Here is a 23,587-nt window from a genome sequence, read left to right on the forward strand (position 1 = left end):
TTGATGAGTTTTGTATGGTCTCAAAACAATATTTGTAACTTTTCACTTTCACGTGCATTTATACCCTCCTCGACGCTAGAGGGCTCTGTAGATTTCCCTAACAACTCGTAAATTGCCCTTTTTACACACGGAAATGACTACTGTCAACATGCCGACACATGTGTGGCATGCTTGAAATAAATGAATGTACTCTTTCTGTGATGTTTATGATAATTTAAATAATAACAAATATAGAGAACAACTACCAACATGAAGTTTGCTTACAGGGTAAGTGATACCATTTAGTAGTCTGTATCTGCTTGCTAGCTTTAGTGGTTAGTTAGTTAGCTAGCTAATCTTTCTAATGTCTGCCTCCAGTTCTCCAATTTGTTGGGAGCTGTGTATCGTCGTGGGAATCTGAGTTTCTCCAAGGATGGCAACTCTGTGATAAGTCCGGTGGGAAACCGCATCTCCGTCTTTGATCTAAAAAAGTAAGATGGCATCTGATTATAGGATTCCTTTTATCTGCTAACTAGCTACATGTTATAGCTAGCTAGATTCCTTTACAAGACTGTGTTGATTAAAATACGTTTTTAACTTATTGCATTTGGAGAACAGACTAACTGATCACGTTCTCTTTCTAACAGCAACAAGTCAGAGACACTGCCAGTGTCCACTGCCAAGAACATCACCTGTGTCGGCCTCTCCCCCGATGGGAACCTGGCTATACTGGTGGATGAAGATGGAGCAGCGTTGCTGATCAGCCTGATCACAAGGGCTGTTCTCCATCACTTCCACTTCCACAAACCTGTGGCCAGTATCCGCTTCTCTCCTGATGGCAGGTCAGTCCCTCACACATCATGACACACGCTGCATTGCTACATCATTACATCAGCTGATGTAGCCTAATGTCTGTTGGTGTGACTCTCTCCTGGTCTTCAGGAAGTTTGTGGTAACCAAGGAGAATGTAGCGTTGATGTACCACGCTCCCGGGAGGAACCGGGAGTTCAATGCCTTTGTCTTGGACAAGAGCTACTACGGACCCTACGATGAGACCACCTGCATCGACTGGACCGACGACTCCAAGTAAGTCACTGGCCCACCTAGAACATGTTTCATGTCACCTGGCAATGGAAAACCAGCTAACACTGCTTACCCCGACCACTGGAGTTTAGCATCCCCCAGTATACAGTTTTGTCTTGTGACCCTTCCTTATATAATGGTAGTAGTAAAGAGAAACCCCCTGCCTTAACTCTGTTTCCCCCACGCAGGTGCTTTGTGGTGGGCAGCAAAGACATGTCTACCTGGGTGTTTGGAGCCGAGCGCTGGTCCAACCTCATCTACTACTCTCTGGGGGGACACAAGGACATCATGGTGGGCTGCTTCTTCGAGAAGGACAGTTTAGATGTGAGTGTTCTCTCTCGGGTTTCCCCCTCAGCCCTTCTCTGTGTCCAACATGTTCTGGATTTCTCTCTGTGCCCTGTGTGTGTTTGCAGATTGGAACCTGCGTGTGCTTGTGCATCATTTACCGTATGTGAGTTAAAGGGATGCTTCGGGATGTTGTCAACGAGGCCCTTTGTCTACTTCAACAGTCTGACAAACTGGTGGATACCATGTTTATGTCTCTGTGTCCAGTATGAAGGACGTTAGAGGTAGCACAATGACTTGAAGTGTATGGGTATCTGCTATCATGCCAAAACCCCAAAGTATCCCTTTAAGTGTGTGTGTGTGTACATGTTTCCATAGTGACCTGCTGAATATGTGTGTGTTCCAGTTGTACACAGTGAGCCAGGATGGGACGCTGTGTGTGTGGGAGAGTGATACGGAGCTGGACGGGCTGGTTCTGAGAAAGACCAGGCTACCAGCGGAGAGAGGAGAGGAGAAGGAGAAAGGAGAAGGAGAGGAGGAAGAGCCCAGAGGAGAGGTGATCAGAGGGAAAGGAGAAAGACCCAAGGAGAAGGAGGGAACCAAGAACGTCAGATACAAACAGAGGAGCAAGTATGTCATCTCACAAACATGTTGAAGTATCTGTGGTACAGCAGCAGACTGCCAACGGCTTGTCTGGCCAGGAGTCTAACCAACTCTTACCAAGCCATTTACAAATAAACATTGATGATACTTACATTTGTTTTGGGCCGACTGAGTGTTACCGATGTGAGGTTGGTTTCTGATTGGACGCTGCCTGTTGTGTTGGTCTCCATCAGACACTTCTTTAACAAGGAGGGTGACTTCAACAACCTGACGGCTGCAGCGTTCCACAAGCCCACACACATCCTGGTGACTGGGTTCGCCTCGGGGATCTTCCATCTCCACGAACTGCCCGAGTTCAACCTCATCCACTCCCTAAGGTCAGGGGTCATACACACACTAACTCCTCGACTGTTGAACCACTCAATGACCAGTTTCATTCAGGCCCCAAGTCTGCAGTTCTTGCTCGTGGGTGTCATTCATCATAAGTTGTTAAGACAATTAGGTTTTGTTGTATTATTGGCTAGTAGCAATAACTGAGCCTGTATGTTTTCATGTGTTCTCTCAGTATCTCAGACCAGAGGATCGCCACAGTGTCAATGAACAGCTCTGGTGACTGGATAGGCTTTGGCTGCTCAGGTATGGTCTCATGGTGTCTCAATTAACATACCCAACTAGCACATCCAAAATATCATCAATTACCCGTGTGACATGTGACCTTGTGTTGTCCAGGTCTGGGCCAGCTGCTGGTGTGGGAGTGGCAGAGTGAATCCTACGTGTTCAAACAGCAGGGACACTTCAACAACATGGCCGCCCTGGCTTACTCCCCCGACGGACAGTATATCGCTACAGGAGGGGATGATGGGAAAGTGAGTTCTTATACATTTTTCTCCATGGCCTGTTAGCTGCTGTATCTCAGTTGTTCTGTTGTGCCAAACCACGTTGGCTGAATGATACGACATTTTTGGAATACCAAGGTCATGGAAATGGTGACCCTGGCCGTGACCCCACTCCCTGCGGGAGCTTTAGGGGGAGTTGAAATATGCAAGAAACACAATTTAATTACACAACAAGTATAAGCACCCCCCAAATGATTCTATGGTTAGGTAACAGCAGGATTTTCCTGTGTTTTCAAACAGGCATGTGAATGCTGATGGTTTTCTGTGTTTCAGGTGAAAGTGTGGAACATGACCAGCGGCTTGTGCTTCGTCACGTTCACAGAACACACCAGCTCTGTCACTAACGTCACCTTCACCTCCAGAGGCTTTGTCATCGTCAGCGCCTCCCTGGATGGAACGGTCCGAGCCTTCGACCTGCACAGGTAAGAGAAGACACCTGGTGAAGGTCGCTTCACACCACGCCTACACACCACACCTACACACCACGCCTACACACCACGCCACACCTACACACCACCCCTACACACCACACCTACACACCACGCCTACACACCACACCACACCTACACACCACGCCTACACACCACACCTACACACCACACCTAAACACCACGCCACACCTACACACCATGCCTACACACCACGCCTACACGCCACACCTACACACCACACCTACACACCACACCTACACACCACGCCTACACACCACGCCTACACACCACGCCTACACACCACACCACACCTACACACCCCGCCTACACACCACGCCTACACACCACACCTACACACCACGCCACACCTACACGCCACACCTACACACCAGGCCTACACACCACACCTACACACCACGCCTACACACCACACCACGCCTACACACCACGCCTACACACCACACCTACACACCACGCCTACACACCACACCTACACACCACGCCACACCTACACACCACGCCTACACACCACGCCTACACACCACGCCTACACACCACACCTACACACCACGCCACACCTACACGCCACACCTACACACCAGGCCTACACACCACACCTACACACCACACCTACACACCACACCACGCCTACACACCACGCCTACGCCACACCTACACACCACACCTACACACCACACCTACACACCACACCTACACACCACGCCTACACACCACGCCTACACACCACGCCTACACACCACACCACACCTACACACCCCGCCTACACACCACGCCTACACACCACACCTACACACCACGCCACACCTACACGCCACACCTACACACCAGGCCTACACACCACACCTACACACCACGCCTACACACCACACCACGCCTACACACCACGCCTACACACCACGCCTACACACCACACCTACACACCACGCCACACCTACACACCACGCCACACCTACACACCACGCCTACACGCCACACCTACACACCACGCCACACCTACACACCACGCCTACACACCACACCTACACACCACGCCACACCTACACACCACACCTACACACCACACCTACACACCACACCTACACACCACGCCTACACACCACACCACCACGCCACACCTACACACCACACCTACACACCACGCCTACACACCACGCCACACCTACACACCACGCCACACCTACACACCACGCCACGCCTATACACCACACCTACACACCATACCACACCTACACACCACGCCTACACACCACGCCTACACACCACGCCTACACACCACCCCTACACACCACCCCTACACACCACGCCTACACACCACGCCTACACACCACGCCTACACACCACACCACACCTACACACCACGCCTACACACCACACCTACACACCACACCACGCCTACACACCACGCCTACACACCACACCTACACACCACACCTACACACCGCACCACGCCTACACACCACACCTACACACCACACCTACACACCACACCTACACACCACACCACTCCTACACACCACGCCTACACACCACGCCTACACACCACGCCTACACACCACACCTACACACCATTCCTACACACCACGCCTACACACCACACCACAAACCTGTTTAAGACAGACATGCACAATACTCACCCTTTCAATTAAAATGACAACAAACTAGCAATGCAACATTATATAAACCTTCCCAGAAACATGTTTTCCCTTTCAATCACATCCACTATGAAGGTTTCATAGAGACACAGGCTCTATGGTTAATGAGTGGTTCATACTGATAGTTGATTTCAATCACATCCACTAGGAAGGTTTCATAGAGACACAGGCTCTATGGTTAATGAGTGGTTCATACTGATAGTTGATTTCAATCACATCCACTAGGAAGGTTTCATAGAGACACAGGCTCTATGGTTAATGAGTGGTTCATACTGATAGTTGATTTCAATCACATCCACCTGGAAGGTTTCATAGAGACACAGGCTCTATGGTTAATGAGTGGTTCATACTGATAGTTGATTTCAATCACATCCACTAGGAAGGTTTCATAGAGACACAGGCTCTATGGTTAATGAGTGGTTCATACTGATAGTTGATTTCAATCACATCCACTAGGAAGGTTTCATAGAGACACAGGCTCTATGGTTAATGAGTGGTTCATACTGATAGGTGATTGTCTGGAACTCCTGTATCTACACAGGTACCGTAACTTCCGTACGTTCACGTCTCCGCGGCCGGCCCAGTTCTCGTCTCTGGCGGTGGACCCGAGCGGGGACCTGGTGAGCGCTGGGGCCCAGGACTCCTTCGAGGTCTTCATCTGGTCCATGCAAACTGGACGCCTGCTAGAGGTCCTGGGGGGCCACGAGGGCCCGGTGAGCTGTCTGTGTTTCAGCCCGGTGCAGTCCATCCTGGCCAGTGCATCATGGGACAAGACGGTCCGCCTCTGGGACATGATGGACAGCTGGCAGACCAAAGAGACGCTCCGTCTCACCTCTGATGGTAAGTCCCGACCTCAGTCTCCCCTCAGTCCCTTCCACAGCTCTCTGACTGACAGTCATGTTAATGGGATAGTTTCCTGCTAAATTAGCATTTCTTCCTAATTTTCCTAATCCAGAGTTGTTAGTTGTTTCCAGACAGACACTTAGTCGTAGTGTGGCCGAGTGTAGAGACGATTTGGGATTCAGCGGAAGTAATGGTAGTAGGGGAAACACTGAATGAATGTCTCTGTCTCCGATTGGTTGTGCAGGCCTGGCGGTGTCGTACCGGCCAGATGGTCAGGAGCTGGCCGTGGCCACGCTGGACGGAGAGATCTCCTTCTGGAGCCCCCAGTCAGCCAATCAGACGGGCTCGGTCAGCGGACGCCACGACCTGAAGATGGGACGCAAGGAGACCGAGAAGATCACCTCCAAACAGTCTGCCAAGGGCAAGTGAGTGGAATAACCTGTGTGTTTCTGCCAGGGTCCTGGTTATTGGACCAACAGTTCATTTCCCTGGCAGCGTCTTAGCAATTACCTCATAGTTTCCCTTCGGGCATTAAGTGTGGCCACCCGTACTGTGTATTCCAGGTCCTTCACATCGCTGTGCTACTCTGCAGACGGGGAGTCCATCCTGGCTGGAGGCCAGTCCAAGTTTGTCTGCATCTACAACATCAGAGAACAGATCCTCATGAAGAAGTTTGAGATCTCCTGCAACCTGTCCCTGGACGCCATGGAGGTACAATATTGACCACAGGTTGACCTGTACACCTACAGAGCATATATACAGTACACCTACAGAGCATATATACAGTACACCTACAGAGCATATATACAGTACACCTACAGAGCATATATACAGTACACCTACAGAGCATATATACAGTACACCTACAGAGCATATATACAGTACACCTACAGAGCATATATACAGTACACCTTCAGAGCATATATACAGTACACCTACAGAGCATATATACAGTACACCTACAGAGCATATATACAGTACACCTACAGAGCATATATACAGTACACCTACAGAGCATATATACAGTACACCTACAGAGCATATACACAGTACACTGTGCTAATAGAATGGCGGCTAGCTGTCTTCTAGTCAGATGTTGCGTGAGATTGATCTCGTCTGTTTTCTATCTCCTTCAGGAGTTCTTGGACCGGAGGAAAATTACAGAGTTTGGGAGTCTGGCGCTGGTGGATGAGGGGGTGGGCGATGGGGACGGGGTAGAGCTCAGTCTGCCAGGGGTTAGGAAAGGAGACATGAGCTCTCGCCATTTCAAGCCTGAAATCAGAGTGAGCTCTCTCCGCTTCTCTCCTACTGGTTAGTATCAGGATTACAAGTGTCTCATCTGCGCTGGTTCTGCTGAAGAGTCCACCTGGTGCATCGTTCTGTACCACGGATATCCAATGTCAACGCTTCTCTTCTCCCTCCACCTCTCTTCTCTTTCCCCTCCACCTCTCTCTTCTCTTTCCCCTCCACCTCTCTCTTCTCTTTCCCCTCCACCTCTCTCTTCTCTTTCCCCTCCACCTCTCTTCTCTTTCCCCTCCACCTCTCTTCTCTTTCCCCTCCACCTCTCTTCTCTTTCCCCTCCATCTCTCTTCTCTTTCCCCTCCATCTCTCTTCTCTTTCCCCTCCACCTCTCTCTTCTCTTTCCCCTCCATCTCTCTTCTCTTTCCCCTCCACCTCTCTCTTCTCTTTCCCCTCCACCTCTCTCTTCTCTTTCCCCTCCACCTCTCTTCTCTCTTCTCCCTCCACCTCTCTTCTCTCTTCTCCCTCCACCTCTCTTCTCTCTTCTCCCTCCACCTCTCTTTCCCCTCCACCTCTCTCTTCTCCCTCCCCTCCACCTCTCTCTTCTTCTCTTTCCCCTCCACCTCTCTCTTCTTCTCTTTCCCCTCCACCTCTCTTCTCTCTTCTCCCTCCACCTCTCTTTCCCCTCCACCTCTCTCTTCTCCCTCCCCTCCACCTCTCTCTTCTTCTCTTTCCCCTCCACCTCTCTTCTCTTTCCCCTCCATCTCTCTTCTCTTTCCCCTCCACCTCTCTTCTCTTTCCCCTCCACCTCTCTTCTCTTTCCCCTCCACCTCTCTTCTCTTTCCCCTCCACCTCTCTTCTCTTTCCCCTCCACCTCTCTCTTCTCTTTCCCCTCCACCTCTCTCATCTCTCTTCTCCCTCCACCTCTCTCTTTCCCCTCCACCTCTCTTCTCTCTTCTCCCTCCACCTCTCTTTCCCCTCCACCTCTCTTTCCCCTCCACCTCTCTTCTCCCTCCACCTCTCTCTTTCCCCTCCACCTCTCTCTTTCCCCTCCACCTCTCTCTTCTCTCTTCTCCCTCCACCTCTCTTTCCCCTCCACCTCTCTCTTCTCTCTTTCCCCTCCATCTCTCTTCTTCTCTTTCCCCTCCACCTCTCTTCTTCTCTTTCCCCTCCACCTCTCTCTTCTCTCTTTCCCCTCCACCTCTCTCTTCTCTCTTTCCCCTCCACCTCTCTCTTCTTCTCTTTCCCCTCCACCTCTCTCTTCTTCTCTTTCCCCTCCACCTCTCTCTTCTCCCTCCACCTCTCTCTTCTCCCTCCACCTCTCTCTTCTCCCTCCACCTCTCTCTTCTCCCTCCACCTCTCTCTTTCCCCTCCACCTCTCTCTTCTCTCAGGTCGTAGCTGGGCTGCTACCTCCACGGAGGGTCTGCTAACCTACTCTCTGGACGGGGCGCTGGTATTTGACCCCTACGACCTTGACCTGGACGTGACCCCCGCCAGCGTCCGCCGACAGCTGCGCCAGGCCAAGTGGGCAGCAGCCATCGTGCTGGCATTCCGCCTCAACGAGACCGCCCTCACACAAGAAGTCCTGGAGGCCGTGCCACACCACCAGAGTGAGTGCTCATGGGCATTTAATTGAATAATGTCTTGTGACTTTAATTTCTGGTAAAAAGTGCTGCGATCTGTACTTGTTTGTAAAAATGAGAGGTTGGGTATTGGAGGATGTAAGAGTTAGTTTTTTGTAACCACAGACGAGTAGATTATCATGGAAGTAGTCACACGCCATCAGCATGTCCTGTGTGTGTGTGTTTTAGTCACCGTGGTGTGCGGCTCCCTGCCTGACGTCTATGTAGAGAAACTGTTAGGTTTCATAGCATCAGCCCTGGAGCGATGTGGTCACCTGCAGTTCTACCTGAGCTGGTCCCAGTCTCTCCTCACGCAGCATGGACAGAAACTCAAAACCAGGTGGGTACTGCTGGCCACAAACACACCATAGAAATAAGCCTGTTATCTTCCGTATCAAAAACAGTTGACCATTTACTGAGAGGAGACAGGCCATCTTGTAGAGTCATTTAAAGGATTGTGAAGCCACAGCAGAGGGCAGACTGATAAACACTGGTTTGTGGTGATCAGGTCAGGAGCTGTTCTCCCCACCATTCAGTCACTGCAGAAGAGTATTCAGAAACACTTTGAGGATCTCTCAAAACTGTAAGTCCAAATATATTACACCTCTCTCTTATTTTAACTTTCTTTTCTCACAAAGTTATGTTTTGTCTCGGTACAGATCTGTGTGTGTGTGTGTCCTGCAACAGTGTGGAATGTGGTCGTTTGTGTCCTGTATCAGTGTGGAATGTGGTCGTGTTCATTTGTCTCTGTGGAATATGGTCGTGTTCATTTGTCTCTGTGTCCTGTAACAGTGTGGAATGTGTTCATTTGTCTCTGTGTCCTGTAACAGTGTGGAATGTGTTCATTTGTCTCTGTGTCCTGTAACAGTGTGGAATGTGGTCGTGTTCATTTGTCTCTGTGTCCTGTATCAGTGTGGAATGTGGTCGTGTTCATTTGTCTCTGTGTCCTGTAACAGTGTGGAATGTGGTCGTGTTCATTTGTCTGTGTCTTGTATCAGTGTGGAATGTGGTCGTGTTCATTTGTCTTTGTGTCCTGTAACAGTGTGGAATGTGGTCGTGTTCATTTGTCTTTGTGTCCTGTAACAGTGTGGAATGTGGTCGTGTTCATTTGTCTCTGTGTCCTGTGCAGTTGTGACTGGAACATGTACACCATCCGCTACGCAGTCGCCCTGTCCAAGCAGAAGGGTGTGAAGAGGACAGCGGGGGACGCTCTCTGTGACAAGGACGAGAGTGAGGACTCTGAGGTGATGAGCGAGGCCTCTCTGGAGGAGACAGACATGCTCGTGTAGGATGCAGCCACAACCTCTTGAGTGGTGGACTTCCCATCATCCACTCTGACCTGAATAACCATTGAGTGGTGTGAAGCAGACCCACTGCAGTTCTTCTACATCTAACCACTGATAAAGGAAAGGAGACAAGGAGAGGAAGCCACTCAAGAGTACGATGATGCAGCTTCAACAAGGTTCTGTTCCAATATCCACACTAGCATACCACTGCTACATTCCAATGAAGCAATGTATTGGGCAAGCATTTTAAGTGCTGTAGTATGCTAGGATGAACATCGGAATGTAGCCAAGAGACACTGACCTCATCACACAGGGCCTCTCCCAGTGCCTTCTGGGAAATCAAGATGGCCACCAATAGGCCAAAGGAGAATGACTGTGGCAGACCACAAAGGATCAAGCTGTGCTAGTGAAAATCTGTTTATTTACAACAAAGTAGATGTAAACATGTTTTTGTTGTAGTAAACCGTTTGAAAAATGACTGATGAATAGTTGTGTTAAGTTACCTGGATCACCACCAGCGCCTGAAATAGTGATGGGGAAAATGTATACAGTTAAAACCTCTTAAGGACCGCAATATTATTTTGGATACCAAGTATCAGTTCTATATTTGTCATCTTATAGAATGACAAGCTGAGTTGCTAGTGATACTAAAATAAACCATTTTATTTCCTTTTTATTCAAAATCATCAGCTGTATTAAAGTTGAAAGTCATTTTCCTCACCCTGATATGCAGGTCTGTACAGGCTGACATTTGGACAACTGGTTCATCTCAAACACCACATGAGAAATATACATGTCCACAGTACAGGGGTCAGCTAGAGGCATAATCATACCTGATGACAATAGAAACCAAAGAAATCAATTGTCCTTCGAGTGGCTTGAAAGTTCCTTTAAGAACACTACTGGTCTCCATTTGACTTTAAATATGAAGACTCAAATCAGTCAGACTAGGCAGAAGCAAGAATTGTGCTGCCGTGCTGGATTCAATCCGTATTGAGTCATCGTATACCGGGAACAGTCTCCAAACATCGCCTTTAAATCTCAACCAGCTGTAATGCAGATCTTCCAAGATATGGATTGAATCCAGCCTTTAAAGTCTGGTGTCTTCCAACCTGAAACCTTTCATATCTATTTTACTTACTCTGGACAAGGCATCCATTGGCCAAATTTACAGTAGTATTCAGTTGCCATAGAGACATTTCTTTTTGGTACATTAAATCATATACAATGGGTCCCTTACTCAGGCTGCGTCCCAGTCAAAGGTTATACTCTACATAGAGAACAGTGTACCATATGGGACAAACTCTCACTTAGAAGTGAAGTTGCCCCAGAGCACAGATCTAGGATCAGCTTACCCCAGTCCTCCCTAAGAGGGGAACACTAACCACCCCCAAATCAGTGCATATGGGCAACTATATCCTTAACCAGTCTGTCTATATACATGGCAACTTGAAAGTAACCAAAGACTAGTCCTTTACAATAACCCTGCATTACCATTTCTTAGGGCCACGAGATTCAAGTTCTGCTCTCCAGGCAGTGGGTTCAACCAAACAGGGTTAGAAAGGGTTCATCTCTCAGACCATTTACATACTACACAAACCCAGGACAAAATCTAACGTGCTCCAGAAACCCACATTGCAGTTCATTGCAAGGCCCTTACCAACATCAGGCTACCTTTCCAAGATAACATTGGGAGAATTCGTTCAAGCACAACAGTGAAGGGAGGAATGTGTGACAGTGACAGCAGGGCAATGTTACAATTGACAGATTGTGTTTTTGGATTAGATGAGGAAGAGTTGTGTTCCGTGAACAGCACTACATTAGTGAATATCCTTCGACAAACTGATCGTTGACCAAAAACAAGGAACCAAAAATGACATGGATAGATATTGCATCCATCCCATATTCACCACCCCCCATTCACGCAGTCACACAAGAAGAGCAATGTCCATTAGGATGTAGAGCAACATCATTCCTAAACACCAGATTTATTCATACTGGGTCCATTCCACACTACAGTTCCCATCAGCCACTGGGCTCCAGGCCAACAGTTGGGTTCCCAGGTAACGGTTGGGTTTTGGCCATTCAACCAAAGGTACGGGGAGGGAGTGGTCCGGAAAAACTGAAGAAGAGCAGGGTGTGTCCTTTCCTGGACCCGCCCCTTCTGATCCACTGCAATGCATCACTGGCCACAGTCTACCTGTGGCCTAGGTAAAAACAAACACAGAATGAGTTTAATAAAACCAGGCCACATAGGAGGGGATGTTTTTCTATAAATGCCAGGGATTGAAACTACAGGGTAATGTCATGCAATTGATGCAAGCTGGTAGTATCGCTAAGTCTTGGAAGGAAGAGCTAGCAGGTGCTATGGTGTTACTGCAGGAGAAACGATCAGGTAAAGCATGTGATTGTTGCAGTAGAAGCAGGTTGGGAGAGCTAACTAGTCAGTCTAACTTTGTTAGGACAAGAGTTAGAGCAAAGGATACAGATTAACCACAAACACACCACTTTATCCCTCAGATCAACTAAAAGCTAGTCTATATGATAGAGTACACACCACACACACACACCTGTTCAGTCAGATTCATCCTTGCTCATACAAAGTACATGTTTCACACACACACACACACACCTCTCTCTCATGCACTGTTAGCACATCCACACTAAAGCGGACACTGACCTGCGATGTATTTTGCTCCAATTAACATTAACATGCTACCCAGAATGTAAAAGCCCAGTGGGACACTACTGAAGATACTAGTTTCACCTGGACGATGTCCAAACCCAGGTCCAATTCAAGCCAGACAGGAGAGAGAGAGAGAGAGAGAGAGAGAAACAGCGGGACACAGAATTACCACCTCTGGGTACAGCTTAACCAGCCTGTTCCAAGATCCCTTTATTTCTACTGTCTTGCCAACTCCTACGGTTATTGGCGTGATGATGACCATAAGAGTTGGCAAGACAGCACAAACAGGCCTGGGACCAGGCTACAGCTCAACAACATCGCCACTCTAGATTACAATGTCTTGGACTTTTTCAGTTTAGAAGTTGACTGTGTTTTTAGGAATTGGAACAGCCACCCAGTCTGTCACTGTATTCATTAGGGGCGCCACTGTTTAGTCTTACTGACCCTGGTTGTTATACACGGTGCTATTATGGAGCAGCCTACATTAAACCCCGTCAGTATTGAAGTGGAGAACAGTCCCTACCATTTCCATTAGAGATGGGTTCAGTGGTTTCCCAGTTCATGGCTCTCTGTACGGCCTTCTTCCAGCGAGCATATCGAAACTCACTCTCTACAGAGCACAGAGGGGGAGAACACGAGAGAGGGGGAGAACACGAGAGAGCAAGACAGAAATAAATACATCATCCCATTTATTCACATGGGCACAACAGCAAACATTTTGCAGTTTGCTGGGTTCATGTATATTGTCCTTACCATAGGCTCCCTGACCTCCAGGGTTCATAGAGAGAGAGACAGACAGATATATTTACCTATGTCTGTGTTCAAACAAATAGGAACGGCTAGCAATGAGATACGGTAACAGTGGTGTCCCTTACCTCCAGAATGGAGACAAATACTTTTGACCTACAGTACCAGTCAAAACCTTGGACACCTACTCATTCCAGGGTTTTTCTTTACACCATTTTCAAGTGTAGAAGAGTGAAGACATCAAAACTATGAAATAACACATAGAATCATGTAGTTACCAAAACAAACAAAAATATATATATATTTTATATTTGAGATTCTTCAAAGAAGCCACACTTTGCATTCTCTCAACCAGCTTCATGAGGTAGTCACCTGGAATGCATTTCAATTAACAGGTGTGCCTTGTTAAAAGTACATTTGGGGATTGTTTTCCTCCTTAATGCGTTTGAGCAAATCAGTTGTGTTGTGACAAGGTAGATGTGGTATACAGAAGATAGCCCTATTTGGTAAAATATCAAGTCCATATTATGGCAAGAACAGCTCAAATATGAGAAACAGTCCATCACAGGGCTCCCGAGTGGCTCAGTGGTCTAAGGCACTGCATCTCAGTGCTTGAGGCGTCACTACAGACCCTGGTTCGATTCCAGGCTCTATCACAACCGGATGATAGAGTGCTAATGAGTGCTGCATTAGATGACTTGGCCTCCACAATCACCCGACCTCAACCTAATTGAGATGGTTTGGACGAGTGATGAGTTGGACTGCAGAGTGAAGGAAAAGCAGCCAACAAGTGCTCAGCATATGCGGGATCTCCTTCAAGTTGGAAAAGCATTCCAGGTGAAGCTGGTTGATAAAAAAGCCAAGTGTGCAAAGCTGTCATCAAGGCAAAGGGTGGCTTCTTTGAAGAATCTCAAATATATTTAGATTTGTTTAACACTTTTTTGGTTACTACATGATTCCATGTGTTATTTCATAGTTTTGATGTCTTCACTATTATTTTAAAATGTAGAAAATAGTAAAAATAAATAAAGACCCTTAAATGAGTAGGTGTGTCCAAACGTTTGACTGTTACTGTAGGTCTGTGTTGAAACAAATAGGAACTGCTAGTATTGAAATAAGGTAACAGTGCTTTACATGTCCCTTACCTTCAGGGTTGATTTGTGGCTCAAACTTCTCAGAGGTGACCTCACTGAGGTCCTCGGGACGCAGGCTCCAGACACTGACCCCCTCTGCTGCCCCCGCAGCCATGGCCGCCCCCAGGGCAGTGGTCTCAGGCATGGAGGGCTTCACTACAAACACATTCTTCCTCATCATTGTGGATATTAACATAAACATAGTTTGTGTGAAAGAGAGAGAGCGAGCGAAAGACAGACTTATAGAGACAAAGAAACAGAGAGAGAGTCTCTTACCAACGGGGATGCAGAGTATATCAGCTTGCAGCTGCATCAGTAGTCTGTTGGAGGTCATGCCCCCGTCCACCTGGAGCTGGGTCAGAGGGATCCCACTGTCCTGGTTCATCGCATCCAGGATCTCTCGAGTCTGGAAACAGACAGCTTCCAATGCAGCGAAGGCCAGGTGACTCTTGTTAGTGAACTGAGTCAGACCACAGATTATCCTGTGTATGAGAGCGAGATATTTTACACTTCTTGATTTAACGTTCCTTCTTTACCAAACGTAAGGGAAAGAGAATGGGCTCATTTAAAGACACGTACTCACCCTCGTGCACTGGGCTCCCAGTAGGGAGCGTACAGACCAGAGAACGCCGGGACAAAGTAACAACCATACGACGTGCCCACTGAAGCCGCCAGTTTCTCTGAGGATGAAGGAAACGAGGAGGAGAGGTATGGAGACGGGAGGTATGGAGACGGGAGGTATGGAGACGGGAGGTATAGAGACGGGAGGTATAGAGACGGGAGAGAGTTATGTCATGAGGTGTTCTGGAACACACCCCTCTATTAGTGTTGTGAAGGACTTCCCCTTACCCAGCTCTGTGGAAGTCTGAATGATCCCCAGGTTGTCCTTCAGCCAGCGAACCACAGCCCCCGCTATGGCCACTGAGCCCTGGCAACGACCAATCATAGACCAGTAGGGGAATTAAGGACCAATCAGAAAATAGAACTGACAACAGACCGATCAGGTCAGATATGACTGCATAATAGTGCAGTACAAGTTTAATCTATGATCCATGCCTACCTCTAGCGCGTAGCAGGCAGGTTTGTCTCGACCTAGTTTGTAGGCCACCGTGGTTAGTAGGCCATGGTCCGACATGACAGGCTGCAAGAGATAACAGTTAAACAGATATGTTAAAACAGACCTTTCAAGAGACAGGCAAATGCCTGTCTAGGCTGAGTGATGTCACAGATGAATGTTCCACATCTTAACATTTTTTTAAAAGATGATTTGGAAGAAAATCACCTTGGCTCCAGTGTTTCTGAGTAGAAAGCAGCCAGTTCCATATCTGAAAGATAATCATACCTGGTCACTAACGTTTGTCACAGAAAAATATCTCAAAACTATCTTACAGTACATCCCAAATACATGGTTATATCACCAGCTATGAAAACCTTATGGAGAGAAGTCTTACGTGTTTTTGGCCTGCCCTTCCTGAAAGCACATCTGTCCAACAAGAGCAGCCGATTGGTCCCCAAGACACTGTAAACAAAGACCGTTCATATTGGTGGGAACAGGTGCCAATTACTCCTCATAACATCAGGAAATGTAATAAGAGACCTTGAACAGAGTAAGACAGGATCCAAACCTACCCCTGAGATGGGTATGCCACTAAGAGAGCCCGATTTCTGTCAAAGAAACAAAACGTGTTAGAAAAATGAACCAGCTTCACAGCTTAAAATTCTGGCCTACTCTGTTACCACAAGACCCAGCAAAGAAAGACTCTTCCCTGTATGAAACGCCATGTCAGTTTGATGTTTCAAGCTGCTGTAGAAGTGTTGCTTGTGTACAGACAGACTGTAGAAGTGTTGCTTGTGTACAGACAGACTGTAGAAGTGTTGCTTGTGTACAGACAGACTGTAGAAGTGTTGCTTGTGTACAGACAGACTGTAGAAGTGTTGCTTGTGTACAGACAGACTGTAGAAGTGTTGCTTGTGTACAGACAGACTGTAGAAGTGTTGCTTGTGTACAGACAGACTGTAGAAGTGTTGCTTGTGTACAGACAGACTGTAGAAGTGTTGCTTGTGTACAGACAGACTGTAGAAGTGTTGCTTGTGTACAGACAGACTGTAGAAGTGTTGCTTGTGTACAGACAGACTGTAGAAGTGTTGCTTGTGTACAGACAGACTGTAGAAGTGTTGCTTGTGTACAGACAGACTGTAGAAGTGTTTTACTCTACAGTACGGTGCTATAGCCAACAGAAGTTCTCGATGCAGCCAATCAAAGAGCATGAAGGAGACAGACAAATGCGGTTGTCTTGGAGACAAATGGTTTAAGGCACACAAGTCAAATATCTTCACTCCCATTGAACTCACTATAACCCTCAAATCACCAAAAGGGGCTAGGGATCGAAATGGAACGGAGACGACCGCAATGGAACTGAGTGGAAGAGTGAAGAGATTTACAGAACAGCTTGTAGAAACATGTCAACAGGATGAGGAGCAGCCAGACAGGAAGTAGACAGCAGCCCACTGAACACCTGGACAAGGTGTGGGGCATTGCAGTAAGGTGTAGGGCGGCATCATCCACAGTAGCGGAGCGGCATGCCACAACAGGAGCAGGAAGCACACACCCATCCAGTACATTTCCAATCTGATCCAGAACGGTTTGGTGGATGTCTGTGTCTGTTTCAGTCGGACCTGACTACTCAAGATGTGTTCTACAAATACACTACAAAAGCATGTGGACACCTGCTCATCTAACATCTCATTCCAAAACCATGGGTATTGATATGGAGTTGGTCCCCCCCCCCCCCTTTGCTGCTATAACAGCCTCCACTCTTCGGGGACTTGCTTCCATTCAGCCACAAGAACATTATTGAGGTTGGACACTGATGTTGGGCGATTAGGCCCGGCTCGCAGTCGGCGTTCCAATTCATCCCAAAGGTGTTTGATGATGGGGTTTAAGTCTGGGCTCTGTGCAGGCCAGTCATGTTCTCCAACACCGATCTCGACAAACCATTTCTGTATGGACCTCGCTTTGTGCACGGGGGGCATTGTCATGCTGAAACAAGAAAGGGCCTTCATCAAACTGTTGCCACGAAATTGGAAGTACAGAATAGTCTAGAATATCATTGTATGCTGTAGCGTTAAGATTTCCCTTTACTGGAACTAGGGGGCATAGCGCGACCCATGAAAAACAGCCCCATACCATTATTCCTCCTCCACCAAACTTTACAGTTTGCACTATGTATTGGGGCAGGTATCATTCTCCTGGCATCTGCCAAACCCAGATTCATCCGTCGGATTGCCAGATGGTGAAGCGTGATTCACGCGTTTCCACTGCTCCAGAGTCCAATGGTGGCGAGCTTTACACCACTCCAGCAGACGCTTGGTATTGCACATGGTGATCTTAAGCTTGTGTGTGGCTGCTCGGCCATGGAAACCCATTTCATGAAGTTCCCAACAAATAGTTATTGTGCTGACGTTGCTTCCAGAGGCAGTTTGGATCTCAGTAGTGATTGTTGCAACCGAGGTCAGACGATTTTTTACGCGCTACAGCACTCGAAGGTCCCATTCTGTGAGCTTGTGTGGTCTACCATTTCGCGGCCGAGCCATTATTGCTCCGAGACAGTTCCTCTTCACAATAACAGCACTTACAGTTGACTAGGGGCAGCTCTAGCAGGGCAGAAATTTGACAAACTGACTTGTTGGAAAGGTGGCATCCTATAACAGTGCCATGTTGAAGGTCACTGAGCTCTTCAGTAAGGCCCTTCTACTGCCAATGTTTGTCTATGGAGATTGCATGGCTGTGTGCTCAATTTTATACACCTGTCAGCAACGGATGTGGCTGAAATAGCCGATTCCACCAATTTGAAGGGGTGTCCACATACTCTTATGTGTGTAATATATATATTATGTGTGTACCTTGAAAATCTGTTTCACCCAAACTTTTAAAATGCTTTACATCCTATACAATAAAGGGGGGGGGATCCCTATAAGTACATTTAGGGTGAGGCGTAACTCCCTAAAAATACATATATTTGTCTCAAAGCCTTAAAGTCTTGCTCAACACATCTAACCGTCTTCTCAATGGCTTGGAAATGCACCTTTGGATGGTTCAGTCACTGACACAGAAGCAAGATGACTGGGGATCACGTTCTGACAGAGCATTAACAGTGATGAGGACATCGATGAAGACCCCAATACTCACCAGGCTAGAACATATTTTCTATAGACAACAGGGACACACACAAAAGAATGCTTGTGACAACACCTCAAGCAAGTACAGACTATGAAAAACAGACTAAATGCCCTACGAATGTGATTCATAAATGCTTATGATTGGATAGAAGTACAGCTAAGCACAGGTTGTTACATAATAATCATAAGCATGTTGAATAGACAGAGCAACACTTCATAATTCACCTTCTCCCAACCCACAGACATTCACACAAAGACAATGGGGACTTACCATTAAGCCGTAGATTTCTGAGGAACTCCTCACTTTTGGGAGAATCTCCATTGGAATATCAAAATACCTGAAAGAACGTGTCAAAAACAGGAACAAGTGTAAATACACAGGAGATATGGTCTGTCTCACTGAATGGACATGTATGAGGGAGTACACTATGTAGTGGACGTTCACCTACTTGCAAAGCTCTGGGTCCCAGTCCAGGGTGTGGATGTTAAACAGCATGGTCCTGCTGGCGTTGGTCACATCTGTGCAGTGGACTCCCCCACTCTTCCCCCCTGTCAGACACTGTGGGGGGGCAAACACAGACACCTGTCAGACACTGTGGGGGGGGGGGGAGCAAACACAGACACCTGTCAGACACTGTGGGGGGGGGGGGGAACAGACACCTGTCAGACACTGTGGGGGGGCAAACACAGACACCTGTCAGACACTGTGGGGGGGCAAACACAGACACCTGTCAGACACTGTGGGGGGGCAAACACAGACACCTGTCAGACACTGTGGGGGGGGGGAGCAAACACAGACACCTGTCAGACACTGTGGGGAGGGGGGGGGGGGGGGGGGCAAACACAGACAATACTGGACACATGTAAGATCTAATCAGAAACAGAGGACAACTTGTCTTGGAGTAGACAAGGCCATGGTGGGCCTTTCCTATCCTTACCACTCACACACAGACATCATAAACCCCATCTAAAGAGGTGTGTCCCTCCTACCCAGATGAGCCAGGAGTCGACGGTGCCGAACATGGCTCTGTGTGTCAGGACTGCCTCAGCGACCTCGTCCACATTATCCATCAGCCAGCGAAGCTTCACAGCACTGAAGTACGTACTGATTGGGAGACCAGTCTTGTGCTGAGCAGAGAGGGGGGACAATTATAACACATACCTCAGAGGTAGAACTGAGCTTATTCTTTTGTTGTACTTCAGATAGTTGGAATTGTTGGATTGTTTCTAGGACATTTGCCTTTGACGTCCAGGTAAACTAGGCCTGATAAAACATGACTGTCTGCAGTCGGTGTTCCCCGACGTCTCACCTTCAAATGGTTCTTGTTTCTCCCAGGTGTCTTGTTGATCAGACGCTCCACGGTCGACTGGGTCCGCAGGTCCAGCCACACTGCACACAACCAACACAACCTGGGTCTTTAAAATCCTTACAGGCCTTAGATGATGGCTTTATAGGTCATGAGGAAAGAGATGTGAACACAGGCACATATTCATATCTCACCAATAGCATTGTAGAGGGGCTCGCCTGTCTCTTTGTCCCAAACCAACGTGGTCTCTCTCTGATTGGTCACTCCAATGGCTAGAAAAGTTCACGTTTGGTGAGTGAAAGTGACAGTCTGTAATATGAGGAAGCGTTTGTGTGGGTGTGTGTGTGTGTGTGTGTTTTACCTTTGATGTTGGAGATGTCAATATTGAGCTGGGTGAGTTTCTCACAGGTTCTCTCCATACACTCGTACACAGACTGCAGGATCTCTTTGGGATCCTCCTCCACCCACCTAAACAGAGGGTTAAAGGTCAGAGGTTAATAGACCTCAGAGGTTACAGGTCATCCAGTTTGAATGGAATGGGGATTTGTAGAGGCAACACGGCTGCATGTACCGACCCTTCCTTGGGGAAACTCTGGTTGATCTCAACCTGGTGGTGACTGAGGAGCTCGGCTGTTTTAGCATTGAACACCTGTGGATGAGAAGAGAGAACAGGAGTGAACATCTGGACCAAAGCATCTCTGCTACCTAAACCGCAGAGTGGAACTGAAAAACAACTCATGACAACACAGATGAAAACAGGAGAGACGGACGACAACAGGAGAGACGGACGACAACAGGAGAGACGGACAACAACAGGAGAGACAGCACACAGAGTTATGATGTATCAGTTGTGGGAGAGGAGAGAAGAGGGGACAGTGTTAAGGGAGACGGGACAGACAGCTCCATGCCCCATCACAGTAGTATCCTCAACAGCAGACACCTCTCCAGGAAATGTGACAACAATAACACGGATAGCTCTTTAACAAATCAAAAAGTGTCCTTGTTAGTCATTAGCTTTCACACACACCCACCCTGTGTTCCTGCCTGCCCTTCAGAGGGCTAGTGAAACATTGAGATTTTAGGGGTGACCCGTCAACCTGTCCATTCTGGTCCAAACTGGCTTCCGTAGGACACAACAGCTGGTTTCAATGTGGGGTAAGAAGATGCCATAGGGGAATAGCAGCAGGGGGAGGACTGGGACAGAGTGAGGGAGAGAGTCCCTCCAAGCCTACTGTTACACAAACTTCAGGCACTGGAGGAAGTGCTGGTCTGCACAATGAATGAATTACAGACTCAGCATTTCTATAGCGGCTACACATTAGAACAGGATAGTCCTATCAACAAAGGGCTGGCGTGTGTGTGTGTGTGTGTGTTCAGGCTTTCACTCCAGCCATCAGGTTCATGTGCTTAGTGTTTAATCAAGTATTTCTGCTGGAGAAAGAGCCTGCAACCACACCAGCCATTTGGAGATTTAGGCCGAATGGCTGTAACAACCGAGATTGGACACCAACCACCCTTGCAGAATTGACAAGCCGAAATGACATCCAAGAGGAAGACAGTAAGTTAGTCAATTAGCTAGGAAAATTGAGTGAACTGTCCCTTAGTTAGTCCCACTACAGTCCTGCGTGTCCATGCATGAATGAACGATTACTAAACAACACATCTGCAGAAAGCACAAACATTCCGTCGATAGGACTAGAATAGAATGTGTACGGCTATATAGGTTACATTAAAAAAGCTAATCGGAGAGTTATAACGAAATCAACCGGGTGTCTAACTAGGTTATTTAAAGGACATTCACCGTTAGGCAAGAAGAACCATTCAATGCGACTGCGGGGGTTGTAACTCACCAGGAACCGCGTCGAGCTCGTACCCTGGTCAATGGCAGCAACGAGTGGCCCCAGCATTACCCTGCTCGAAGACGCAGCCATTCTACTGTTCATGTGCCCTATGTCCTTGCGGTGGTCGGGGCTAGCACTGGACTGTAGCTGGTTTTCTTTTGCCGCTGCCTGTACCTAGCTGCTGACACTTCGACCGCTTAAGCTCACAGAGACGCATGCGTGAGACTGCTTCTGATGACGCAGCAGCACCAAACATTGCTATCTGGGATCCTTGGGACGTCCCTACCCTTTTACCTAACCATAACGTTTACCTACAGTAACCATTTTAAATATCAACGTCAATGGACGTCCCAAGGATTCCAGATAGCGCAGACCAAACCAATGCGCAGGGATAGGGCGCGAATAGCCAATGGCGTGAGGGATTGGTGTTTCCTTTAACAACTCGTCAGAAGCGTCTTCGAATAGACCAATCAGATTTGGAGGCACGTCCAAACTAATTTGGGTAGACATATCAGAGTGGAATGTATGGCCTATTTAGCTACTGCCTCCAAAATAAATTGATTTCATGAATGATTGTGTAAGACTTTTGAAAAATGTATTATTTATTTGCATTCAAATGTCCTTATGATAAAAAATGAACACCAATTAAATTAAGAGATTATTCATCACACCCACTAAAGATTATAATTACATTTAAAAAATGAACTGTCGTGTGATTACGTTTTCATAGTACTTGATTTGACCACTAGATGGTGGAGTAGTATTGCTGTACTGTTAGATTGGCGGCGTTCAAAAATTATCTTCCACAAGTCAAGAGCCTAATGCAACAGTGCACATTGCCTCCTGACAAACAAAATGATTTAAAATATTATAGAAAGTGCAAACATGAATTAATAAATATTAGTGCTAAAATCCTACATTGAGTTAAACACATGCTGACATCTGTGTTGATCAAATGTTGATCTGGAACTGTATATAAAACATGCCTTGTACATTCATTTCAGACCCTACAAAGTACATGAAACAGTTGTAGAATTGTAGCACATGTTTCATTTGTGTAGTTGAATATCTAAAAAGACAATTACATTGCACAAAAACACCCCCACATGATGCAGTCAAGTTAACAACAGGCTCCTAGGCCCACCTGTGTGGTTACATATGATACATGTAGATTTCACAGAGTTGTTTGGGAGCTGCCACCAGAATGACTCTTCTTTCCTAGTGCAACTGTCTAGGTCACATATAGAGGCCTAGAACTTCTGATAGTTATGCTAAGGTGAGTCTTTCCCTGCGCTCATATCTCCCCAACGTTACACACCCAACCTCGCCTGTCGCTCTGCTCTTCTAACTACAGAACCATCCAACTGCAATGCTCCACTGTTCTACTAACTACAGAACCATCTAACTGCAATGCCCCACTGTTCAACTAACTACAGAACCATCTAACTGAAATGTCCCACTGTTCTACTAACTACAGAACCATTCAACTGCAATGCTCCACTGTTCTAACTACAGAACCATCTAACTGCAATGCCCCACTGTTCTACTAACTACAGAACCATCTAACTGCAATGCTCCACTGTTCTACTAACTACAGAACCATCTAACTGCAATGCCCCAGTGCTCTACAATCTTTCTGTACAGATGTAGGATCTTTATTTGAAACAGTTTGCTACAGCAGGAAAATATACAGGAAATGTAAATTATTATGTGGATTATAATTACTGGACATTACAGTATAATTTTTGTAAGG

At 47.3% G+C, this 23,587-nt stretch overlaps 2 protein-coding genes across 6 annotated transcripts; one reads left to right on the forward strand and one right to left on the reverse strand.

Moving 5' to 3' along the window:
• The first annotated feature begins 130 nt into the window (after positions 1-130).
• LOC139373706 (periodic tryptophan protein 2 homolog) lies at positions 131-10,661 on the forward strand. The gene is made up of 18 exons (XM_071114585.1): positions 131-267; positions 358-470; positions 627-821; positions 922-1,065; positions 1,251-1,386; positions 1,754-1,977; positions 2,184-2,327; positions 2,516-2,586; positions 2,680-2,816; positions 3,120-3,268; positions 5,492-5,790; positions 6,038-6,218; positions 6,357-6,504; positions 6,930-7,104; positions 8,425-8,643; positions 8,845-8,995; positions 9,164-9,238; positions 9,785-10,661. The coding sequence occupies exons 1-18, from the start codon at positions 250-252 to the stop codon at positions 9,942-9,944; spliced, it is 2,739 nt and encodes a 912-aa protein (XP_070970686.1). The 5' UTR covers positions 131-249; the 3' UTR covers positions 9,945-10,661.
• Positions 10,337-22,245, reverse strand: LOC139373707 (glycerol kinase-like). 5 transcript variants are annotated; one of them, XM_071114588.1, is made up of 20 exons: positions 21,844-22,245; positions 20,569-20,642; positions 20,355-20,461; positions 20,188-20,265; positions 19,997-20,076; positions 19,677-19,814; positions 19,136-19,245; positions 18,958-19,024; positions 18,697-18,714; positions 16,137-16,172; positions 15,959-16,026; positions 15,790-15,832; positions 15,568-15,648; positions 15,357-15,435; positions 15,091-15,187; positions 14,784-14,989; positions 14,520-14,663; positions 13,151-13,237; positions 12,622-12,708; positions 10,337-12,148 (listed from the first exon to the last, which is right to left on the reverse strand). In XM_071114588.1, the coding sequence occupies exons 1-20, from the start codon at positions 21,934-21,936 to the stop codon at positions 12,138-12,140; spliced, it is 1,704 nt and encodes a 567-aa protein (XP_070970689.1). In that variant the 5' UTR covers positions 21,937-22,245; the 3' UTR covers positions 10,337-12,137. The 5 variants fall into 5 exon arrangements, with proteins under 5 accessions (XP_070970689.1, XP_070970691.1, XP_070970687.1 ...); XM_071114586.1 differs by lacking the exon at positions 10,337-12,148 and adding an exon at positions 13,381-13,395 and having other exon boundaries at positions 12,205-12,708; positions 21,844-22,048; XM_071114590.1 differs by lacking the exon at positions 18,697-18,714 and having other exon boundaries at positions 10,584-12,148; positions 21,844-22,048.
• Between the last annotated feature and the right edge of the window lie 1,342 nt (positions 22,246-23,587).

Source organism: Oncorhynchus clarkii, chromosome 18, assembly GCF_045791955.1.
Source record: "Oncorhynchus clarkii lewisi isolate Uvic-CL-2024 chromosome 18, UVic_Ocla_1.0, whole genome shotgun sequence".
NCBI classification, from domain to species: Eukaryota; Metazoa; Chordata; class Actinopteri; order Salmoniformes; family Salmonidae; genus Oncorhynchus; species Oncorhynchus clarkii.

Coding starts and splice junctions, on each gene's coding strand:
- LOC139373706 (XM_071114585.1), top strand. Junction 2,817..3,119: donor CAGGAGGGGATGATGGGAAA/GTGAGTTCTTAT, acceptor TCTGTGTTTCAG/GTGAAAGTGTGGAACATGAC. Junction 6,219..6,356: donor AAACAGTCTGCCAAGGGCAA/GTGAGTGGAATA, acceptor TGTGTATTCCAG/GTCCTTCACATCGCTGTGCT.
- LOC139373707 (XM_071114586.1), bottom strand. CDS start 21,936: ATGAACAGTAGAATGGCTGCGTCTTCGAGCAGGGTAATGCTGGGGCCA. Junction 15,188..15,356: donor TCAGACTTCCACAGAGCTGG/GTAAGGGGAAGT, acceptor CTTCATCCTCAG/AGAAACTGGCGGCTTCAGTG. Junction 14,990..15,090: donor TGGGAGCCCAGTGCACGAGG/GTGAGTACGTGT, acceptor TCTCATACACAG/GATAATCTGTGGTCTGACTC.